The 18,040-nt window shown below is 33.2% G+C and overlaps 3 protein-coding genes across 8 annotated transcripts; 1 reads left to right on the top strand and 2 right to left on the bottom strand.

Moving 5' to 3' along the window:
- Positions 1 to 1,068: 1,068 nt before the first annotated feature.
- Positions 1,069 to 11,331, bottom strand: LOC135682249 (GPI-specific phospholipase A2-like PGAP3). Of its 3 annotated transcripts, none has more exons than XM_065197050.2 (11): positions 11,256 to 11,331; positions 8,881 to 9,150; positions 7,935 to 8,087; positions 7,267 to 7,329; positions 6,913 to 6,974; positions 6,114 to 6,140; positions 5,210 to 5,319; positions 4,473 to 4,513; positions 3,293 to 3,367; positions 2,490 to 2,578; positions 1,069 to 1,931 (listed from the first exon to the last, which is right to left on the bottom strand). In XM_065197050.2, exons 2-11 carry the CDS (start codon positions 9,145 to 9,147, stop codon positions 1,880 to 1,882), a joined length of 939 nt encoding a protein of 312 aa, XP_065053122.2. In that variant the 5' UTR covers positions 9,148 to 9,150; positions 11,256 to 11,331; the 3' UTR covers positions 1,069 to 1,879. The 3 variants fall into 3 exon arrangements, with proteins under 3 accessions (XP_065053122.2, XP_088969182.1, XP_088969181.1); XM_089113056.1 differs by having other exon boundaries at positions 8,881 to 9,095; positions 11,256 to 11,326; XM_089113055.1 differs by lacking the exon at positions 11,256 to 11,331 and having other exon boundaries at positions 8,881 to 10,167.
- Positions 11,241 to 15,096, top strand: LOC135682250 (oxidoreductase NAD-binding domain-containing protein 1). 4 transcript variants are annotated; one of them, XM_065197053.2, is made up of 8 exons: positions 11,241 to 11,452; positions 11,684 to 11,725; positions 12,155 to 12,212; positions 12,379 to 12,485; positions 13,017 to 13,158; positions 13,355 to 13,591; positions 14,000 to 14,072; positions 14,519 to 15,093. In XM_065197053.2, the coding sequence occupies exons 1-8, from the start codon at positions 11,445 to 11,447 to the stop codon at positions 14,689 to 14,691; spliced, it is 840 nt and encodes a 279-aa protein (XP_065053125.2). In that variant the 5' UTR covers positions 11,241 to 11,444; the 3' UTR covers positions 14,692 to 15,093. The 4 variants fall into 4 exon arrangements, with proteins under 4 accessions (XP_065053125.2, XP_065053127.2, XP_065053126.2 ...); XM_065197055.2 differs by having other exon boundaries at positions 11,688 to 11,725; positions 14,519 to 15,092; XM_065197054.2 differs by lacking the exon at positions 11,684 to 11,725 and having other exon boundaries at positions 14,519 to 15,094.
- A 1,161-nt stretch (positions 15,097 to 16,257) lies between these two features.
- Positions 16,258 to 17,922, bottom strand: LOC135682251 (HIG1 domain family member 1A, mitochondrial). The gene is made up of 2 exons (XM_065197056.2): positions 17,757 to 17,922; positions 16,258 to 16,796 (listed from the first exon to the last, which is right to left on the bottom strand). Exons 1-2 carry the CDS (start codon positions 17,890 to 17,892, stop codon positions 16,609 to 16,611), a joined length of 324 nt encoding a protein of 107 aa, XP_065053128.1. The 5' UTR covers positions 17,893 to 17,922; the 3' UTR covers positions 16,258 to 16,608.
- Between the last annotated feature and the right edge of the window lie 118 nt (positions 17,923 to 18,040).

The raw sequence follows: 18,040 nt of genomic DNA, 5'->3' as shown, positions 1-18,040 counted from the left end.
ATTTTGTGCTGCATTGCTGACGTGAAAACATAATATAATAGCCATAGTACAATCCAGCCAATGGAGACTTAGGATACCACAACATTTGTCAAGACATAGTACCTTGAACACCAGGTAGTGAATGTTTTTTTCAGCATCATTCCCACACGTCTATATAAGATTGATTATGGATTCTTACAAATTTTCTGGCCAAGTTCCAAAAGCAATGATGATGCTGTGTATCTTCACAAACAGCAAGGGATTAAATGAAGATACATGGCATCATCAAATGAAGTTTTCAAGTTCTTATTTTTTATTTAAGCATGTCAAGGTTTAAATTTGCAGAACCACAATTCTGAATGGTCAGTGGCAAAACTTTAAACTAAAAGTGAACATACCAGAAAAGTAAGCAAACCTGATTTTCAAATGTTATTAAAAAAAGCTTGGCTATCTTTGTTTGAGTGGCAGAAACTCTTTCCTAAATGATTATGCTCCAAATCTATTGTTCTAGCTCAGATAAACTTCTAATTGATAGGAGGATGAAAATGTGTTTGAATATAGACCAGCTTTGTAGACGACTTTGTTGAATAGGGTGTTAAATTTTTTTTATGATCTGAGTGCAAGCAAATATTTTGAGGTCCAAATGATATGGTATCACTCAATAACACCAATTTCTCACCATAAATATGCTCATCCTATGGCAATACAGAGTAAAAATTGGGAGAGAAAATTGAGATTCAGTAAAGAAAAGAAAAATTGGGAAGATAATGTAAACCAAAAAACCATTTGGTGAAAGACAGTTGATCAAACAAAATTTCAAATAGTAAAACATTACTAAATCAAAACCTCCTAAAGTTTATCTTCACAAAAATGGGTGTTGGTAAAAAATGATATTAATGTAACTGTTTATCTCCATAGCACTAATCCTGTACCTACAGTCATTGATAATTTGACTTCAGTGTCTAGAGAGCATAAATATTTGAATATGCATCTTACAAATATCTTGTTTCAGTTCAACTTTGAAAAATGTTCCTCGTATATGGTATGCTGAGGTTTGCAAGTAAAACACACAGTGAAATTTTCAATGGATGAGTGTGGAAATTGCATTTTATTTTGAATGAAAAATGTACAAAGCACAAAGATTAGTTGTCAAAATGACTGAAATCATAGTTTTCTTTAGCTTAAAAGACATAATTACACAACAATTTGCATATCACTATATTACAATTTGTATCTTTGCATTATGAGACTAACAATTTGGATCAAGGGAAAATCTTCAATGTATCAATGTTTCCTTTGGTTGAAGGAAGTTGAATTTCTTCTAGCAACAAGGCAAGCACAGTGAATTTTCTAAGCTTTATATTAGAGTTGCCTATCCCCTTTGATTCCTTATGCAAAATGATCCAACATTGTTGGTGAATTTTCATAGTCATGTCAAATAAGGTAAGGGGTAGCCCTCACATAATTTCTGTCATTAGTTAACATTTATAGGTACCTAAATTTAGTGTATATTGGCAATGAAAATCCATTCTTTTGATTTGGCGTGGGATACAACATTTGCCAAACCAACTTTTGTTAATTTATACTAAGCCTTTGTATGCTATATTGTTTTTGTAATAACACCTCTTGCACTGATTCAGTTCGATTTGAAACATTCTTTGTTGGTGCAAGTAAATAAAGCACGGCAGAGTAAATAGGGCTTTACTAATTGTTTGTAAATGTATTTATGCAAGATTCTGCACTGTTTTAATTTGTAGCTCTCTTGGTCTCTTGTACATTTAAAAACAAGTCCTCAGACAAAAATTGAGAATTTGTAAAAACCTACTAGGAGTCGGTATGATCATAATTAATCAGACACGACAAGTTTTAGGTGAATTACTAATAATCTCTACCAAGTACTTTATAATCGTTTCACTAGTGATGCTTCATATTTCCCATCTTCAATCAAGAAGCTGTGGAAAAAGGAAGATATTTTAGATGGATTATACTTTTGATAATTTTGTGGCATAATAAAGAGGCAAAGTGAGTTTAAAGCTGGGTTATCTGTTAGAAATTGCCACAAGAGTACATTGCTTTGCATAAATCGAACAACTTCAATTTGGCTTTTGGCTCGCAAGACCAAATAGCCTAACAACAAGTCTAAATACAGCCATATTTAGCTAAATTCTAGTTAGATACTTATAAAAACTGATTTTGCACATAAAAAGCTTTTTTGTGTTATTTAAGGTTTTGTGATTCAAGCTCTACTTGGACCTTCTGATAATGCATCATTGCATCATCCCGTATCTACCTTTTTTATCTATTTCTGATGCCATAAACATTCACCACTCATCTATAGTGCAATGTTGCTGTCGTTTCTTATTGAAAAATATTCGAAAAAGGATAAACCTAGCTTTTTAAAATACCCTAATATATTCATAGCTGAATGCTTAAAATGTTTCCACTAGAGATAAAGAACAATTCAATAAAGTATCTAATCACAAATAAAATTAGGTTACAGTAAAACATACCTGTACCAAAAGTAGCAAAAGGGTATTGTTGCAAGGTGCCAAAGTGAATGTGCATCAAAAGTCCACCACAATGGGGGGAAATCAAACAACTGCAATTAAGATAAAACCAAAAAATGTTGTAATGTGGCAAATTTTATTTCAGGCTCATCCTTTCTGCTGAAGTTTAGCAATATGTGTAAGGTGGGTGCTGGAGTAAAGTTTGACCACTTATTTGACAAAATCCATAAAGCAAATGATCAAATGATATTGAACTTGTCACTTGATAGCCTTAGGTAATGTCTAGATATGGTGTTTTGTGAAGGTTAAAACATTAAATGATTATTAATGTAATGTTGTATCACTGGGAAGTTTCTTGCTGGAGAACCTGGGGTGTTATATCAACCAAGGAGAAGGGACTGGCTTTAGGGTGAGGGCAGCCACAAGTAGACTTCGACAGGCTCGTGTATTTTTCTGCCAGTAGTAATATTTAAAATTACATTCAATCCATGTCTCATTTTTCTAGTTGTGAAAATGAGGTCAAACCCGAGATCCTTTGGCCATTTTTTCAGATTGCTCTTCTATTTTCTACAACGGAACTCATAAAATATGATGTGAAAGGTAACTTTTGCCTGTTGTCCTCCATATCAGAAGTCACACCCTTCTTGCTGGCCCTAGTAGGAGAACATTGGATGGCTGTACAATAGCTTCCAGTACAGGAAGGCCTCTTCAAGTCTTATTCAAATTCTATTTAAAAGTTCATTCAAGGGCCAATAATGCATGTCATACAATAAAATAAACAATGAGATATCCAATAAAAAATGTACCTCAAGTCCTACACAAAGATAAACAGATGAAACTACCAGAGCACATCTCCACACATAGGGCCTCTCTTTACGTTTCTGGTGCAGAAAGTGCAAGGAATGGTTGAAGATACAATGAAAAACTCAATGAATCAAACTTCATGTATGAGTTATAAAAAAGTTACATGTTCTTCAAGAGATATGTAAAACTGACAACAAAGTACTCATTAGTTTAATGAAAACAAATACTTTGTTCTACATCTAGAGGAGATCTTATAGCAAGTGAAGTGGTAAGCTATCTTTAAAGCTAGACGTTTTTTCCCAGGGAATAGAAATTTTCAAGGACATATGATTTTTACTATAAGATCCTTGTTTCTTGGCTTTTGTTGATAGAAAAAAATGATGGGATCTTCTCAAGTTGTTGGGGTGGTGCATCGAAAAAATATCAAGTGTTCAAGGGGTGGTATTCCAACCTGGGCCACCCCTTTTCATGTATAGAACCAAGGTGCAAAAGCTAAATCTGAAATACAACTAAAAAACTGGGTTAAGAAACAAAGTACTTCAAGTAAAAGGATAGCTTAGTGGCTGGGGCCATAGAATTCAGAACCAAGGGTCTAGGGTTTGAGTCCCAGACATGACCAAATTTTCACTTAGGATGAGGGGGATTGCCAGCTCTCTGCAGTTTCATTGAATGGAAGGATCAAACACAGCTTTATAACCATTATGGTTATGACATAGCTTCTCAGTGTCCTAAAAACAACTTTTAGGTGCTTGGCAGAAACAGAAACAATGAAGTCCTGGGTTAGCCTCAACTTACACACATTTTGTGTCCACAATGAGGTAAGTAATGACAAGTAATACATGACAAACGTATCTTATCACCTCCCCTGTCATATCCACAGTGCCCCTCAAGTTTTTCCAAGTGCCTGCTAAAGATAATTGATTGCACTGTTTGTCAGGAAGTCTTTTTTGCCAGGATGTAAATTATGCCTCTTTGTCCCTGTTTCGGGAACTTCAGTTTTTTTCAATTACATAAACATTTATCATGTATTCTGCAAATTGTCATTTCTATATGCCTGTTGTTTTTTTTCACAAAACCAGCTGATAAAAGAATTAAGATAAAAACAAATGTTTGAGGGATGAATTAAATATCAAATAATGTTGATTTCGTTGTAAAAAACACAAAATTAAAAGCAATATTTACCACAAAGCACCATATTAACCACATGATTGCATTAGTTGTTCCTGTGAGAAAAATTAAAAATTTTGTGTCACTGAATCTTACACATTGAAAATAGAGAATATTTGATATGGATTACTTTTCATGAACATCTGATTCTAAAGGATAGTAAAGCTAGTTTAAGTATAAACAGCAAACTGATAACAGTAAACACTAAAAACAGAAAAAGTAACTGGATAGTACAAATAAAGTTACAAATAAGGGGATTTTGTCAAATTTTTACTTTATGATTCTATGCTGCTTCAAGTGCAAATACTTATATTTCTGAAAAAGTATGTGTTCATGATTAAGATCACCTGGAGAACAGAAAATTGAAGAACTACAATAATTGTTTTGATTGCTCTGCAGTATTCCTTATCCCAAAATTACTTTTTGGACTTACTTATTATAAGACTTAACTTCTCTCGAAAGACATCAAGTAGGATATTTTTTGAGGGAATCATCATAATTTGAAAGATTGAATATTTTATATCCTACAAAAATGAACTGGGTCAAGGTAAAAATAAGACATAATTTATTGATTTGATTCCCAGTCTTTTCAGAAACATAATGAAAAATATGTTCATATAATTAATCATACGTAATATGTTTTAGCTTTTTTTATATAGTAGTTGCTGTAAAGCTAGCAACCCTTTTTAAAGATTCTTTGTTTTGATCACGTTTTGTGCATTATCAAATATAAATTGGCAAATGGAACCCACCAATAAAAACATTAAATTTCATGTTATATCCATAATCAAATTTTATGTATCCCATTGTATATATGTGATATGCATAAAGAAGAGCCAATCCTGAAGCAAACAAGATGCATCTGAAAATAAGAAGACTTGGTGATAAAACGGGCTTCAAATGAAATTTTCCTATTCTAAGAAATATGCTGGTAGAACTCAATGGATGGCTGGAAACAGAAAAAGATTGTTGGCTTTATTGGTTGTGAAAAGTGCATCAACAAAAAAATATTTACTAGATAAAAAACAAAAAAAGAATAATCTATAAATTTTTATCTTCTGGGTTTTTGTTTTTGCTACCTAGCAAACATTTTCTTGTTTTGCAAACATTTTCTTGTCAATATGTGTTTAAGATGAAAAAACCTGCTTTTGAATTTTCATTCTGATAATTTTGAATTCCTTTCTTTCATCTCTTTTCAATATAATATATTAAATTCAAATTAGATTATACCCAATAAGCCTTGGAAACCCCTGGAAATTTATATGCAGGTGCACCTTAAAGTGATGCAGAAGGGAGAATGGGAAACTTAATCATTATTTGTTTTTTTGAACAATCAATAACACTCAAATGTAGACGGCTTCCAAAGTGCCTTACTAAAAAGACAACCTTGGCTGTTCAGGGCTTTTGAAATTATTCTCACTATCTGTTTTTGTGTTCACAGAATTCTCTAGTAAATGTTGACAAAAGGCAAAATAACATGTTGATTTAAACCTAAACTGGGTTACAAAGTTGACAAAATTAAGTCAGTCATGCTAGAAAGTTGATCTGTCTTTTGAGACTGCCTGAGAGATAGCATTATTCCATTACATAAAAATAAACAACAAAATGAGACGATGGATCAGATTAGAAAAGTCAAGTTTTAATTTTCTAACTCACCTCTGGTCTGTCTGTCTTCCTATTATTCTAAAAAGAAATTTTGAAAAGGTTACATTTATTCAAAAAACCTAACAAAATCAATTTAGATGATAAAATCTAGAACTGACAAGGATTAAAACAAGCAACAATATTTATTATAATATATTAAAAAACAAAACAATAAAATAGTAATTGGGCTGTTATAGAAAATACAGAAAAATGGCAATCATATAGCTAGCTACAAGTAAGGTCATATAAAATGAAACCTATTTCTACTAGCACGCCCTGATCACACTCTGTATTTATTGTTCTTAGAAGGTATAATAAAAGTTTCAGTTCATGAAGGAAGGACCATTCATAAATGATGTTGTGATGAATAGGGGAAAGATTAGGGATAGGGTAAATAAGTGATATGACACCAGGTGGAGATATATCAAATGTTTTTTTAGTTGTCCAATGCAAACAACAATGCTTGTAAAATATAATGCTGTTGCTAATGCTAAAATGCTAAAATAGACATCACTGAATATCTCAAAACAAAGCTGACAACAATGACAATATTGTAAGGAGGATGAAAAAAGAATAGAAATTGATGGGAATGACAATGATAAATATGTTATTTTGAATAATGAGATATTCTTGTTCCTATTGAACCTGAACATTGAAATCTCTTGCCTTTGAAACTTTATTAACAAACTAAAATTTATTAACAAAGCCTTTGCAGTATCTGACTAATCAGTAAAAGTATGTTTTCTTTGTTAAAAATATCGATAACATTAGTGGAAAGAATTCTCCTAAAATTGATAATAAAATATTATACCTTATAAAGCAAAATAAAATTGAGCTCATGACAGCCAAAGTTGCACAAAAATAATCCATTTTCTGAAATGTGAAGAATAAATTTATGAAATTACAAGAAACCAATGGCTCCTTTTGGCATCTGAAAGCATAATAGCATACAATTGATGAAGAAATAGGCTATGCATAAGCTATGAAGTTGCAAATACATAATTTAAAGAAGAAAAGAGAATATTCACATAAGTGACCCTTTACGCTTAAAACATTCTAAATTAATTTTTATTTTAAATTTGAGGAGCCTATTCATTAATCTGAACTTCAACAATGCAGAATTGACCAAAGAAGCAAAACTTGCTTCAAATATTTCTGTAATTACCTCTGTGAAATTTGTATCTCTTGTGTGGAAAACTGAAGACCAAAACCAGGCATTTATGCTTAACTGAAATATAAATTGACATTTTGCACGAAAACAACTCTACAAGGGTTTATGACTTTGCTAAACTCTAAGCAAATATTGTATAAAGTGTTTTGAATTAAGAATGATATTGGCTACATTGCAAAAGTTGTTAGCACAGTTGTTAACAGCTATTTCTAAAATATATTATATTTTAGGACCACTCATACTCATTTCACTTAGAATTATGAAAAATAACATTTCATATCTGTTGTGCAGTGGAGCTTTCCTGGATTCAAGGACTTGAGGGCCCTTTCAGGGACATTAAAACTTGGAAACCCCAAGGAGTTGCCCTAACCAAGCAAGCTCTACTTGTTGACACAGGTTAGGGTTCTAAGAGTTTTGTGGACCTGTGTCTTGTGCCTTCAGATTGATGTTTTAAAGTAAATCACCCCGGGGTTCATTCATTGGTATAGAAATAATCTGTGCATGAATGAGGTGTAGAGCTTAGACATTAGTCTATTACGCTGTCTCATATACAAAATGGTTTGAAAATGAGTAAAGGAAGAAAATGTATGAATTTCCTGGTCTGTTATTGATTATGAAGAAGAACTGTAAAGAAATATGGAAATAGAATAAACATCTCTTACTACAAAATATAGACTTGAAGACTCATATAGAATATAGTGTTTCTCAACAGATTTTGAAAACTTTCCCCATCCAAGCACATGAGCAAGAAGATTTCCTATTGAGAATAGTGTTGATGCTGGCTCCTGAATACCAAGAAATCTGACAAAAGGCCACTAAATAGAAAACAAAATCATCAGTTAATATCAAACAGTGATCAAGGAAATGTTTTTGTCATTTGAGTTTGTTTAAATATTTGTCCTATGAATTGAATTAATATGCTATGAGGAATTTCAGCATTTCAGCAAACAGTATAAAAACTGTGATTAGAACAATGTTGAAATTCTATTGTCTTTTGGCAGATTAAAGTAGCACTAGGGTGTGTTCAAAGACATTTTTCTGAACAAGCCCACAAAACATGGACAAAACAAGTTTCATCTTATTTGTCTCAGATATTTTCTCAAAGATAGGCCCTGAAACTTAATGCAACAAGAGAGGGGTGTTAAATAAATTTTTGAACATCTAAAACAGTTTGAGAGCATGGAAAGGGGTTAATATATAATTGACCTTTTGAAGTAGATAAATAATCATTTTTATATAAATAATCATTTATCTATTAGTTGTCTTTAAGATCTTGTTGTCTTTACACTTTCTCTTCAACCCTATCCAGTGGTGGAGCTGCAATGGCTCCCCTGTGTATTCGGTAAAAGAGAGGGGCAGTGCAGGCAAATGACTCGGCCTTGGGTGATGGCTTGAAAGCACGACCATCTTTCTAAGTATATTAGCAGGAAATAAAGTTATGCAATACATTAAAGAACTTATTATGATTTTGAAATAGCTTTTGTACTATAAAACATTTGCTATAAACTCATGACCTTAATTGTTCTCCCATGTGACTCTAAATTCAGATGGGAAAAAACTGTTTTGAAAAATATAAAGAAGAGAAATGAAAAGGAAAATTATGAATACCTTCCCATAATATTGAAAGACAGGACCATTTTTTTCCAAGATCATTTCTGTTGTTTTATGCATGCACTGGTATTTTAGTTCATCTAGACACTGCCAGCCAAAAATTCTAAGGTACCAAGGAAGGATGGCTGGATAGCCTTGCTCGTTGCACCTGGGTTTATTGGAGCTGAGGCAGCTCTGAAAGCTATAATGCCTGTCTCCATATGAACCAAGAGCTAATGGGATATAACTTGCAAATAAACAAAGGATTCCTCGAAGCAAATTCATTGCCTGTAATAAAACAGAATGGAGCATCGAGTGATAATTGAAATGGATTAATTATCAAGTACAATGTAACATGAATGATTGGAAAATCCTTAATCTGAAAAACTTGCAAATCATTGGCCTAGCTAATGGCATCTTTTTCATTTTTATAGCTATTTTACTGTTCTGTTACACTGGAAAAGGGTATCTGGTAATTGCCAATGGAAAATAAAAAGCATCTATCAAATATGCCAATTTAACAATTTTTTCTGGGAAGCTTTTGGCTAGAATCTGTGTGTAAAGCAAAACCCCATACCCAGGCTACAGGGTATGGCAGTTTCCCAAAAGATATCAGGGATACAAGCAAAATTTCAAGTGTGCAAGTGTCCACTTGGGTAGAAGTGTGCACTTCATTTGTGGGTAAAACTGTGCAAAACTGTGCCAGAGCTCAAGGAAATCAATCAATCAAGAAGGAAAAATGAACGAAAACAAGAAACTGTACATGATTGATAGTTATTTAGTTATCAAACCATTGCAATATTATGTTGATTTGAGGAAATTTTATTCCCAGGGTGCAGTCCAAGTACTTAGGCCAGAAGATCTTTGGCGGTTTTTGTTGGTGATTGGCATGCCAATCAGTGAAAAATTGTTGGCGCATGTAGAACGTGATGTAAAACAGGAAGACATGTAAAGATAGTTAACATGAAAAATATATAACTAAAACTCATACACTACAGTTTTCTCTATTACATTAACTACAAAAATTTTGTCATGGACAAAATTTCTGACAAATAATTTGACAAAAATTTCTTCAACAAAACAAAATGTCACGACAAAATTTTTTGATTCAAGATTTTTGAGAATTCGCATAGGAAAACTATTACATGAGGTCAACAATCAAATTTATGTATCCTTTTGATCTATTTGATGTAAATTTCGTCATTTCTAACTTTACATCCACTAACGTTTATATCCTAAATTGTGTAAGGCGAGGGAGCACTTTGTGTAAAAAGTGATTTTCTAAAGTTGTAATGAAATATCCAAAAATAGTAAACAGTAATTCAAAAGTTTTAAACCAAATCCATTCTCCTTGGAGCAAAATCCACAAGAAGCATTTCAAAATCCAGTTTTTCTAAGGATTGGATTGCTTTAGCATTTTAGTTTCCATTTTGAAAGGAATGTCTCAAGAACAGGAATGACTTTTTTATACAAACCCCAAAATGAGGGGAAATTGTTGAACATTCTGTAGAGATAAAGAGAAGGGTCTCCTGTGAGCAAAACGAGCAGAAAATGTTTGTGACAACACCTGTGAGACTTGCTTAAAAATACTTTTCAGAATATTCCTCCTCCTTCCCCTGCTACGTTACTGATAAAAAGATAATCAATGAAAAGAAAATAAATAAAGTAAAATTTGGGGTTATTTTGTTACTACTGACTACCAACAAATGATTTTTACTGAATGAAACAAAATTTACTGAACAACAAAGAAATATTGGGGGGTATTGCACCCCCTACACCCCTCGGTATATCCATCCCTAGGCATATACCGCTTTTACCGCTTTATTTTGGCTTTCCTGACATAAGGTTCTGTGAGAAAAAGCTGTCTGGCAGCATACCTAAAAAAATTCTCCAGTGGACCTTCAGTGTATAGTTAACATGAAATGCACCCTGGCTTGATTTTTCATCACACCCATGTCACGCCCTAATCACCAAATACCACACCCTTGTCACGCCCTAATCACCAAATGCCACACAGGTGTGCAGGAACATTTAAAAAAAATATCTCGGCTGAAGACTTGCCATACTTTGCAGTCTGGCCCCATAGCGGACAACTGCCTTGTCAGTCTTTGTTGATAAAGGGCTGTCTCAAGAGCAATAAAGAATAGCAGATATTATTAGCAGCCATTAGTAGTAACAATTTGCAAACCATTCAAATCTTTACTTTAATATTGTATAAGAGGTTAGGAGCATATTTGAATTAGATTAGCCTTTGCACCAGCAAAGATAGGTTTCAAATTTTATTGAAAACATGCTAACAAAACTATCGTGGGAAATAGCAAAAATTTGCAAATAAACAGTAAAGCTAGAAATGAGCTAAAAGCCGCTGGAAATGTATTTTTCTTAATATTTACCTCGCAAATGCTTGCCAAACCTCTCCGCCCAGTGACTTACCCAGCGAGATCAACAAACTCAAACAAGTGTTGTTGTTGCTTGCCAATTATTGGCGCGAATCCGGAGAGAGGCCGTATCATGGCAGCCATATCAGCTGTTCAAGATTCAATAAAGAAGACGGAAATATATCCATTTGCGGAAAGATAGCTATGCGCATGTAAGCCTATGAAGTATCATCAGTGATTGCTTATTCTATACCATTGCAATAAATAGCATTGATTTTATTCATTTTAACCCCATATTGATTTTGAAGCATACAACTTAATTCCGTGTTGTGTTATGTTATATAACAAATCACGTGAATCCGAGTTAAAATGAGTAGATACAGCAATTTTGGTTTTAACTGTACTTCAGACTTTCGCCTGTCAAACACAACAATTCCTTTCAGGCAGACATGGAAGCATTTCAGTGAGGTATTGTGCTCATGCAGGTATATTTTTAAGATTTTATAACTTGAAGATACCAACATTTGGTTAGGGAAAGCTCTTGATCTGAGGTTTTAAAAAATGCTAAACAGGTTAAAAAAGCTAGTTCTTAGAAAAAAGTCATGCTATAAGTGTGTTGCCAGTCACTGTATAAAACAAGTTAACATTGTCATTTAAGATTTTCCCTTACTCCCAACCTTTTACTTTTTTCTTCCACTTTGACTTCTATAAGGAAATTGACAATGATATGGAGCTGCGTAAATACAGATCTTTTTTCAAGTTCCTAGCTTGTTTTCAATAACTTAATATGAAAGATTAAACAATAATAAATTTTTTATTAGGTTATTTGTAAGAATTTTCTATAAAAAACCATCCATGATGTTACGTTTTATTTAAAGCTAAATTGTTAATGATATACCATATCTTAATTTTAGAATGTCAAGAAATATGTCTAATCATCTAGAAAGAACAGCATATGTCAGGAGGGCAGAGGTTGCAACAATGTTTAATTACTCTTTCAAACTTTTTTATGAATTTTTAAAACAAATGCAACTTTGAATGTTACTTTACATTTGGTTAAGACTTCATTGAAACTTTTGATCATTAAACAGTCTCTATGAATTACAAATTTTATAAAGGACAGATTTTTTTTCTCTAGGTAACATCTGATGCCTCTGTCATACAGATCCAAGATATTTCGCCTACAGTGAAGGCTTTGAAGCTCCAAGTAAAGAATGAAAATTTTTCTTTTATGGCAGGGCAATGGTAATGAATATAAAACTCCCTTTTTTGCTGTTTTCAAATCATTATGAAACTAAATACCCCTGAAACAAATCACATTAGGAGTAGTGGCATAAGAGGGATCTTTCCATACTTTAGAATAAATGACCATTGTCTATAAATGGGAATGAATTATTGGAATAAAGGTGAGTAGATGAATTACATTTTCACGTCAGGAAAAGTTGTTTTCTTTCAATTTTAACAAAAGATGTTTGCTGGCAATATAGATGCAAAAAATTTTTGATTCCAATATATCTTAATGGTATTGTCTCTTGAATGAGTATAATAAGAATGGCTGCTCAAGCTTTCCTATAGGCTTTGCGAGGGATGCAGTCTTTATGAGCTATTTGCACTGCTTGGGGATGGACAGTGTAAAAAGCATTATTTCATGGTCATACACCCTTATAGTGATAAAAAACCTGCAAACACTCCAGCCCTCTGGTTGTAATGTCAACAATGTAGCTTCGTGAAAAACAAGAAAACATATTCCCAAATGCAAAGTTTTATCATTTTTAGGGTCGACTTTTTGATTCCCAATTTGGATGTAGTTGGTGGATTTTCAATGTATACAAGTCCAAGAATGCTTGAAAAATCAAAGGTCTTAGGTCTTGCTGTCAAGTATAGCACCCATCCTCCTGCTCACTGGATTCATAAAAAGGTTTGGAAGCAAGTGAAGATATTTTTCTTTGACACTGTTCCTTATTTCATACCAATTCATTTCAACTGCATATCAAAGAGTAAAATTTTCAGCCTTTTTTAGTTTAGCATCCCATTAAGTAGTTTTAGTTCTTGTTGCCTTTCTTGAGATTAGGAAATTTTAAAATAATAACTGTAACAGGTATTTTTGTTGACAGTGCAAAGTTGGTGACATTGTGTCATTGAAAGTTGGCGGGGAATGTGTTTGGGATCCCAGAAGCCCTGGAAGTAGGAAAAATACCTTACTTATAGCTGGTGGCATTGGCATAAATCCAATTTTTTCAATCTTGCAACATATAGAAGATTCAAAGTCTTCTTTTAATGAGAATGGTCATGATGTAGGCAAATCTGTGCTACTGTACTCTTCCAGTACAACAGATGAATTGATTTTCAAGGTTAGTTTCAGATTTGGTTATATTTGCAACAGTGAATTGTAAACAGTAAAATATTTATGTATGGAGCCATCTTAGCCGCAGAGGAAAAATTTTAATAACAGACATGCTCATGTAAAACTCATGTAATATCATTTTTTCTTTTTGAAGGTATTTTAAAGTTGTTCCTCTAGATAGTTGAGATGAAAATGACTTCTAAATCCAGAACATTAAACAAATCATAAAAATGCATTTTGCTGAGTCATATCTATTTCTATCATAATGCAAAAACATTTGACAAATGAAAATTGGAGAATCAATTCCTCAAAAGTTTACATTTCATTGCAGTACCATTTTTAATTTAACATATTATAATATCATGTATATTATATGCAATTTTGCAAGAAAAATTGATTTTCGTTTTTTTCACAGAAAGAGCTTGACTTGCTAAGTGATAAATCACCAACAATATCATGCCATTTTTCCACTACAAAGGAAGCTAATGGTAATGCTCATTTTGTGTTTGCTTTGCAAGCAGATGTTTTTAATCATCTTATTATCATTTTGTAGAATTAATCTAATCATAAACAAATTATTCAGCTTTGGATCAAACTTAATTAAGGATCAAATGGTTTAATTATCCTTGTATTCATGATCTTGCAGGATCCTTCCTTGTGTAGTTCTTATGCATTACAGCAAAAAAATTAGAATTTGTAACTGTTGGATTATATTTTTGGCTTAGCAGTTTGGAAAAATATCGAAACATGACCTGTAGAAGTCTTAAGTTTCTATGTAAATTTAGATTCACTTTAAATTGCAATGGTGTGGTATCACATTACTTAAAGCCCAGTAAACTACACAGGAATTATCATCAAAATTCAAGTTATAAGCACCACACCAGCAAATGTTTGAAATTCTGGTATTTGATTAAGAGTTGAAACTATTTTTTAGGCAAAAGAATAAATGCAGTGGATGTTTCAAATGCTTTGAAGACACTGTCTACTGGCAAACAAGGTGTACAATGCTTTCTTTGTGGGCCTCCTCCAATGATTCAAAATATGATTCAAATCTTAAAGGAGAATGGAGTTAACTCTACTGACATTCATTATGAACAATGGTGGTGAATAGTGAATTCTAGTTATAGCCTTATCAAATATAGTTTTTACCAATATGGAACTTTTTTATGATTCCCGAAGCTGAATTCACACTAGACATGCATGTTTCTTGAGCTGTCGAAATAAGGTTCTCATCTTGACAAATTGTGCATAAAGTGTGTTTTAGGACAATGTGTCATAATGTGGGAAAATTGTATTTACCAAGTTTTGTTTGCTTTTAAAATCACAGAGAAGTTGGAAGCATGACCAGTCTATTGAAAACATTCAAATGGTGTTCCATTGAACTGCTGCTGAGCCTATATCAGTAAAGAAAATGCTATTTCATACAACTATTCTTTAAGTGAGGAAAATTAACAAAGAATTCTTCCCTCAAAGCCCCTTAAATCAGAATTATGTTGACCCTATACAGTACCATCAGAACGAAATTCATATTGGTGGGGGGGGGGGGGGGGGGGCAGACTGCCCATTGTTTTCTTTCTCATTCAGTACACTATTATGAAGGAAACATACTACAATTTGACAATTATTGGGGGGCTCCAGCCCCCCAGTTTTGATAAGCCTGCCATAAACCAAAAAACGTCAAACGTAGATAAAGACATACATATTTAGTTGAAATACAAAGAGCATATCCAAGTTTCAGCTTCAAGGAGCCTTTAATTCTTTAGTTTGCATTTTTCAAATTTGCGCGACCTAACCCAAAATCAACTCAATCTTACTGCGATTGTGTGTTTTTTTAAAACAAAACACCATGACACAGTTGATGTGAACAGTTGAATTCAATTCTTGAAAAAAATGCTTTATGACATGTGGCTGCTAGTGTGAATTCAGCCTAAGGTTATCAAATGTCAAATTAAAGATTGAATTATTATATTCAAATTAGTATTAATCAATACAAAGTCCTATGACAAATTTGGACACTATAAAGTTGCTAGATCCGATAAAATGGAAGGTTGTTCAACATTTTTTTAAAGTATTGGGACCACATGCCTCCTCTTGCTATTTCAGATGGTATTTCTTGTGTGTATTGTAATGATTTGTGGTTTCTTTTTATTTTGTATGCTGAGTCAAATCTTCTGTTATAATGTTACTTAATTTTATGTGTACTTTCACATACAAATTAAATAGTGTTTATAGTTGTTTTTGTTTTATTGTTACCCTGTGACATATTTTGTTGTAAATAAATACACACATTTTTAATGTTGTTCAGACTTAGTTTTAAAGAAAAAGTCGTTTCTCTGGCCTATGATCTTGGTTGTTACCATAGTCAATAGAAAATATTTTACATTGACTACGTTGTTATAGGGATCAAGGGCAATTAAGACTATTAATGTTTTGTCGTTTTTATGACATTGACCCCAAATAAGAGGAACAATAGTACAAATGGAAAAATTTTCATCAAACTGGATTAAATTAATAGTTGTAGATGGGCCCTCATTGCTTCAAGTTAATATTTGCAACTTCTGTGAAGCAAGAAGAACAACTCGAGCATCAGGTTTCAAATAGAAGATTCAGTGAAGTAAATGACCAACAATCTTCTGTACTTTTTAGGTTAAAACTGATAAATGAATGAATAGGTTCTCCTCTTTGCTATATTTGAATATTCTATATATAAATAATGTTTGACATACACAATTTTCTATTAAAATTTATGGCACATGACTGCAAATCTAATTTATAAGTGTGTGATATCTGAAAAGACTTTTCACAATTGTTCACAGCATGATGCCTCATTAGGAAATTCTCCTCATTAACAAAAAATATTCATATTTGAGCCATTTAGCTTTCTCTGATGTAATCTTTCTTTTTAATGCTGATACTTGTTCAGAGTACAAAGAGACCAGCTCCAGATAAATGTCCACCAAATATTTCATTCCATAAGGTAACAGTCATGGCCCTATAGCTGAAAATCTAACATTGCTCTAGCCTTCACTTTTTGTCCTTCTTGTCACTGCTGTCATTGAACGCTGCATAAGTCACACCAACTAAAATTGAGCCTACAACACAACTTTGGGCAATTACCCTCAGTCTCATCAAGTATCTACTTGTGCTCATTGGTCCTCTGTTTTTATAACCATAGATGCCATAACCAACAGCTGCAAGAAGACCTGCAAATCCTGCAAAACAAAGGAAAAACCTTTATCAAAAAATGTATTCATCTATCTTTATCTGACTAATTTGTGCTATAGCATTTATACAATCTATTTGGAAGTAATATTTCCACTGGCAAAAATCATTAAAGTTTAATCTCTTAAAACTCATGAGCCAAAATTGCATTGTGTAAATGAGACTTGTAGCGATAAGCAAATGGCTACATCATGCACACTAAGGCTTTAACATTGAATCCATATAAAAATGATATTTGAAAGGTCCTTGTTTAAACATTAACCACACTACTGACAGAACTATCAGGTACCATTTAATAAAATAGACAGTGTATGGTAGTAGAGCAAGAGTGCATTTTCCAGTGAACTGGGACCACTCATATTCGAAAAATTTTCTTACCCTTCTGCGGCAACCATGATGACGCCTCGGGTAGTAGGAATATCGAGACAATTTTTATGATAAAGGACGCATATTTATTAAGCATAAAATGTCAAGCAAATAAATTCTAATTTTTCAAAGACACAGTAAAAATGTATTTGTTCGCCTCATTGATTAATTTTCAAGTGGCAAAGCTTATGCTTCGTAAATACCTGGGCTCGAGGCCCTAAAATGTCAGTGTGGACCTGTTTGCGTAAAGTTAACAATTGGCGGAGTGGATGGAGTAGAGTACCGGCGCTACTTGGCGCATGATGGATTATCTATGGCATACATATGTGGCGTACCAGATTCACTTCATACTTTCCAGTATGGGTAGGAATCACGAGGTGTCGTCACATCGAGAGGAAGGACCAGGACACTGCTCGATAAGCATAGCTTCTCAGTATCCTAAAAACTACCTTAAGATGCTAGGTAGCAACAAATACAAATACAATTATAAATACGATGAGGGTCCTGTAATTATGCAACTGTCTGACTTTCGAACCGTCTTGCGATAAAAAGGTTCACAACCAAAACGATGGTGCTCTACTTACCAATTGGTACAAAAGGTTCCTTTTTGCTTTTTCTCAGTAGTTTTTCTGCAGAGCTCTCTGCTTTCTCGCTTTCAGGTATCCATTTCGGCTCGCTTTTTACACTTTTCCCACTTTTCCGTTCGTCCACAGCCGCCATTCTCTCTTCTCAGAATATTTTACCCACATAATGTTGCTGTTGATGTTTTCTCCTCATGATTGTGCAAAATTTTGATTTTTCGTGTAAGCTGATTGGATAAAGTTTTCCCACGTGGTTCATTTGACGTCATTTCATGTCCGAAAAATAT

The sequence above is a fragment of the Rhopilema esculentum genome, chromosome 16, assembly GCF_057945365.1.
Source record: "Rhopilema esculentum isolate cy_ngs chromosome 16, ASM5794536v1, whole genome shotgun sequence".
Lineage (NCBI taxonomy): Eukaryota > Metazoa > Cnidaria > Scyphozoa > Rhizostomeae > Rhizostomatidae > Rhopilema > Rhopilema esculentum.
The sequence above is the reverse complement of the archived record's forward strand: the minus strand, read 5'-3'. Positions and strand labels throughout refer to the sequence as shown.